The sequence below is a fragment of the Tasmannia lanceolata genome, unplaced genomic scaffold (genome assembly GCF_043159265.1).
Source record: "Tasmannia lanceolata isolate RefF3 unplaced genomic scaffold, GAP_Taslan_0.1 ptg000003l, whole genome shotgun sequence".
Lineage (NCBI taxonomy): Eukaryota > Viridiplantae > Streptophyta > Magnoliopsida > Canellales > Winteraceae > Tasmannia > Tasmannia lanceolata.
This window is the reverse complement of record NW_027518680.1, coordinates 6,739,623-6,744,214: the sequence shown is the minus strand read 5'-3', so window position 1 is coordinate 6,744,214 and position 4,592 is coordinate 6,739,623. Positions and strand designations below refer to the sequence as shown.

General features: G+C 38.3%; 1 protein-coding gene across 2 annotated transcripts; it reads right to left on the bottom strand.

Moving 5' to 3' along the window:
• Positions 1–3,572, bottom strand: LOC143849652 (transcription factor bHLH130-like). Of its 2 annotated transcripts, none has more exons than XM_077358767.1 (7): positions 3,359–3,572; positions 2,364–3,272; positions 1,506–1,861; positions 1,252–1,422; positions 746–811; positions 457–525; positions 1–365 (listed from the first exon to the last, which is right to left on the bottom strand). In XM_077358767.1, the coding sequence occupies exons 2-7, from the start codon at positions 2,929–2,931 to the stop codon at positions 294–296; spliced, it is 1,302 nt and encodes a 433-aa protein (XP_077214882.1). In that variant the 5' UTR covers positions 2,932–3,272; positions 3,359–3,572; the 3' UTR covers positions 1–293. The 2 variants fall into 2 exon arrangements, with proteins under 2 accessions (XP_077214882.1, XP_077214885.1); XM_077358770.1 differs by having other exon boundaries at positions 463–525.
• Between the last annotated feature and the right edge of the window lie 1,020 nt (positions 3,573–4,592).

Genomic DNA, 4,592 nt, shown 5'->3' with positions numbered 1-4,592 from the left:
TACGGAAAAACACAACAATCTCTCTCCGACTGATTTGGAAATGTATGCTAAGTTAATAAACTACACTTACACAAGTAAATTACATATAATAACGTATGATTTTCACATATGCTATACAATTAGCCTACTTTCTTCTCTTTGTTTTTTTTGGTTTTCCCCCTCTCAAGATCCTTTTAGCTCGGGCCACCACCTCTTTCCTCTCACTTTCTCCCCAGTAAAATCTCATCTCTTTGGCACTAAAAGAGGGGTTAGCTTTTCCCTTCTCCTTTTTTATTTTTTATGTACAGAGAAAGTCACACTGTAGGATTCGGGTGTGGCTTTGGCTTGCTTGAACAGGTGCAGCTCCCTCGACTATCAGAAAGAGTCTGCAAAGAAAATGCAGCTAACATAAAGAAAAGATGCCAAAGGATTGAATGGAAAGTTAAGAAAGTGTTCAAGGGTTGTTCCTTTCAATACCTTCACCTGTTTTTGGAGATCTTTAATGTACTCCACAGCCAAATCTAACATGTCTGCTGTGTTTGTTTGCTGCCATCAATTAGAAATTTTGAACTTAGACGAACGGTTTCTTATGGAAGGAATCAACAAATACTAATTATGATGGCAATTTTAGCTTTCACGGAACATTTTCTATGAATCGTTAATTAATACTCAACTGAAACTAATATAGTAATCTACTTAGCTTTCAAGGAACATTTACTTGTGAATCGTCAATTAATAGTTAATTGCAATTAATATAGTAATCTACCTTGTCCATGTTAGGAACAAGCTCTTGTAATTTTCTCATCCTTTCGCTAATCCGGGTTCTTCTCACCTGAAACAATTCATACCATAGAAGAAAGTTGAAGGTCAAGGCGATGTCAGATAATAATTGATCCCACCTTAAAGCCAAGTACTGATTTGTTCTTTATTTCACACTTTCCTAATTACCTGTTAAGTACCCAGAAAGCTATGAACAGCAAATCAGAAAAGTGCCTGGTAAAGTGAGAAGTGACATTGGAAACAAGGAGCATAGATATCATTTCCCTCTCTGATAGTATCTTTCGTACAGATTCCATACAAGAGACTTCGACCATTTGCAGGCGGGAGAAAACCCAATATCCAAAATAATAATATCTAGCCTAAAATTTGGAAACATGTGAATTTTTCTGATTGTTTCATAGGCTTCCAAGGAGTGGGAGGGGTCTAATGGAAGGCTTCTAAACTGCCCATCAATATAGAAGGATTAGATGACATGCCAGTAATTAAGCTTACCCTTTCTGCGATGCTTCGTGGGTGTGTAGCACAACCACGTTTGGCGCGTATCTTGCAAGGAACAGAGTCTTGAAATTGCAGGAACTTCTCCATGGCGGCTATCTCCGACGAAGTCTTTGGCAAACTAAACTGATGGCTCAAACTAGTAGTGTGATTTAAAGAATCGCCATTCTAATAAGAAGAAAAGAACATTAGTGAGAAAATAAGTAAAGCAGAGAAGTGAAGGGAAATTACAGCAAAAATAAAAAAAATACCTGAGTCTCTGATGGATTTAGACCAGAAATCATCTTCCCACCAACATCTCTAGCTCTTTTCAAGCCGGTGAAATTCTCCGAGACGAGTGAGGAGTTGTCCCAAGATGAAATGGGGAAGCCAGGGATGTAACACTGGTTACCGCTGTCACCATTTCCCAAGCTACTGTCATCAGGGCTACTCCCTCCTATGCTTTCGCTTCCCATTTCAGAGATCTGAGACATCAATCCGGAAGAAGAAGCTTGCCTAGATGAAAAGCTTAGCTGGTTCTTCAACCTGCTAGTTGGAGCAGTGGGCTCTCCGTTAGAACCATTCCCACCACCTCTGTAATTGCCCATGCCCCTCATTACAGCATAGCCTGCTAAGACCGAAATTTTTGATAATTTGCTCAATTTTACTACTAGAATCATTTTGGGAAAACTTTCACCATGCTAAATATGAAGGTTTGGGAAAACTTTCACCATGCTAAATATGAAGGTTTCAACAACTTTGTTCTACCTCTAACATGAAATTTTCATTGTTTTGTTTGTTCTATGTAAGAAAATTCTTCAGTAATTTGAGAACAAATTCCGTGATTTTTTTCAATCGCTATGAATGGGAATTCTCAATAAACAGTTATGTTTGCTGAGAAAGGAAACTTCATAGATTTCTTCTGTTCTCCAATAACTTGTTCTACCCCTATAAGGAAAATATCCATTAAGGCTTATAAATGCTAAGATAGAAAATTTTAAGAAATTTCTTCCATTTCCCAAGGCAGGAACTTCCCTAATCAGTTAAATTCCATTACTGCAGCTCACAAAATTTTCAGACAAAAATTGACCCAAACAAAGAAAGTAAAAACATCAGACAAAAATAAATACCGTTTTCGACGCTGATGTGGGAAAAAAGCCCAGCTGGGGAGCTACTATGCCTTACAAGATTAGAGGAATTGCTGCTACTTTTCAGCTGTTGTGAATCCATCGGCATAGAATTCACAACCCTATAAGAACTTTCCAATGCATTCGGTAACGAAGGTGGATTTTGTGCCTGGTAAATCATCTGCGTAGCAGAGGAAAATCCATTCTGCTGGTGAACAACCTCTACTTCGTGCTCGATTGCTGCAATAAACTGAGGACTTCTTTGGCCCTTCTCTCCAATGTCATGAAGATCAGGAGATACAGAATCGTTGCCACAAGTCATGAATCTCGCAAAAATAGTCTCTTCTTCAGGACTCGAAGTTCGAGGGAGAAAATCCTTACATCCTTCAACTCCATCCATGAAATTCGCGAGCAGAGAGCTCGGAGCAGAGCGGTACCTCATCAAGCCTGAATTAAGATGCTGTTGAAGATCTGAAGCCATAACGTCTCTGTTCTTCTCTAGTTCGTCTTTCGCTTGCTTGTAAGCTAAAGGAAACTTGAGATTTATGCCATTTGATGATGGATTGTACATCGCTTGATTTGCCCTGATTATCTTTCCAAACAGATTTCTTTCGAATCTCTACTAACAAATCAGGTACTTACAGAGAACCAAAAACAAAACAAAAATCTCTGATCTAACACCAGAAAACTCCGATCTCAGCTAATATTAGTAACCAGCTCCAAAAAGCATCATCAGAAACTTCACTGCAACAGAAAATCCCCGTTTCCTCCGTTTTGCCATTAAAAGGACTCAACTTCACTCAAACCGCTTTCTCCTCTATCTTCAAAAGCGATCTCCGATTCAAAACCCTAATTTCAGGATTTCGAACTTCAATCCCAGAAAAGTTCAGAAACAGATCAAAATCTCCGCAGCTTCAACAAAACAATGAAATCTGTCAGGAAAAAAAAAATTCCTCCAAAAACACTACAAAGCAGAGAAATTTCCGTTATTTCCTTACCGATTTTATCTCCGAAGCTTCGCTTTCCTTCGCCTTAAAGATAGCAGAGAGATCGAGAGAGTATTTTTTTTTATTTTTTATTTCTTTTCTCCTGCTTCTGTGGTGTGTATTGTAAAAGCACCGAAATCAAGGGAGAGTTTTGGCTTTTATTTTATAAGGTCTATCAGCTGCTCCTTCTGAGAGCTTCGAGAAAAAAAGAGGTGAGGCAGGAAAAAACATTTCATTTCCCTATATATAGATAGCAATCCTCTCGCACGTCTCGTGTATGGTGTATCTTCTGTCCGTGTTTACGAAAATGCCCCTGGACAATTCGGTATATCCCATAATGCCACTGCTGCTAGAATTAACGTCGGCTTCTGCATTTACCGAAATGCCCCGGAAGGATACCGTGGGATTAGCTTCTGAATTTTCTTAAAAAGATCTGACACTGCACCCCTTGTTTTGGCAGTTGCACCGCCTTATTTCGTACGGCACCCTATAATAAAGAGGTGGCATAGTTCCTTTCGAAGCGAAAGGGTGGAAGTAACAAAAATAGGGGTGGCCATACAGGTCCCTTTGGCTAATTAATAGGTTAATTTGCTATATCTTTGATTACGTTCTACTAAGTTGAGAAAAACATGATGATGTCTTGTTTTGTGATGGGATTCCTCGCTTTTATGAAACATTTTTAGTTGGTTGTTCGCTAGCTATTTGGAAACTATAACAGCCTTTAATAGATGATTAGAAAAGTCATTAATAGGTGATTAGAAAAGTCATTAATAGAGAGTGAAGTGCCATTATCATAAAATACCTTCTTTTATGACTATATTTTGCAGGAATTAAATATAGAGATGGTCAAAATGGATGGCTTACTTTTACAAATTCACTACACAGCACAAATCAACGGATTCGATTCTGTATTCGGTACATGCATGGTTACACCATGATTCGGTTTCTAATTTTTCTTCTATATAGCTAAGTTTTCTTCTCTATAAGAGATTTTGTAGAATACTTGGTTATATTAAACCAAAGGGAAATGATTTCAGCGCTCCGATCGCATGTTTATGAAAACATTAGAGCGCAGAAATCTTATAGTTTAGGGAGTGGACACGGCCATGTGTAGCAAATGAGGGTTTTTCCACATGAAGTTTTAACTGTAGAAAAGTTAAATATTTCATCAAATCAATGGCTGTTATCACTAAACATACGTGCAAGCAAAGTTGCAAGGGGTAATGAGACCTTGAAGGCTAAGGCA

Bases quoted from the DNA above. Each gene is read 5' to 3' on its own strand.
- LOC143849652 (XM_077358767.1), bottom strand. From the start codon at position 2,931: ATGTACAATCCATCATCAAATGGCATAAATCTCAAGTTTCCTTTAGCT. The intron at 1,862-2,363 runs GTATTTATTTTT...CGGTCTTAGCAG, and splicing joins CCACATCAGCGTCGAAAACG to GCTATGCTGTAATGAGGGGC. The intron at 526-745 runs GTAGATTACTAT...AATTGATGGCAG, and splicing joins TTGTTCCTAACATGGACAAG to CAAACAAACACAGCAGACAT.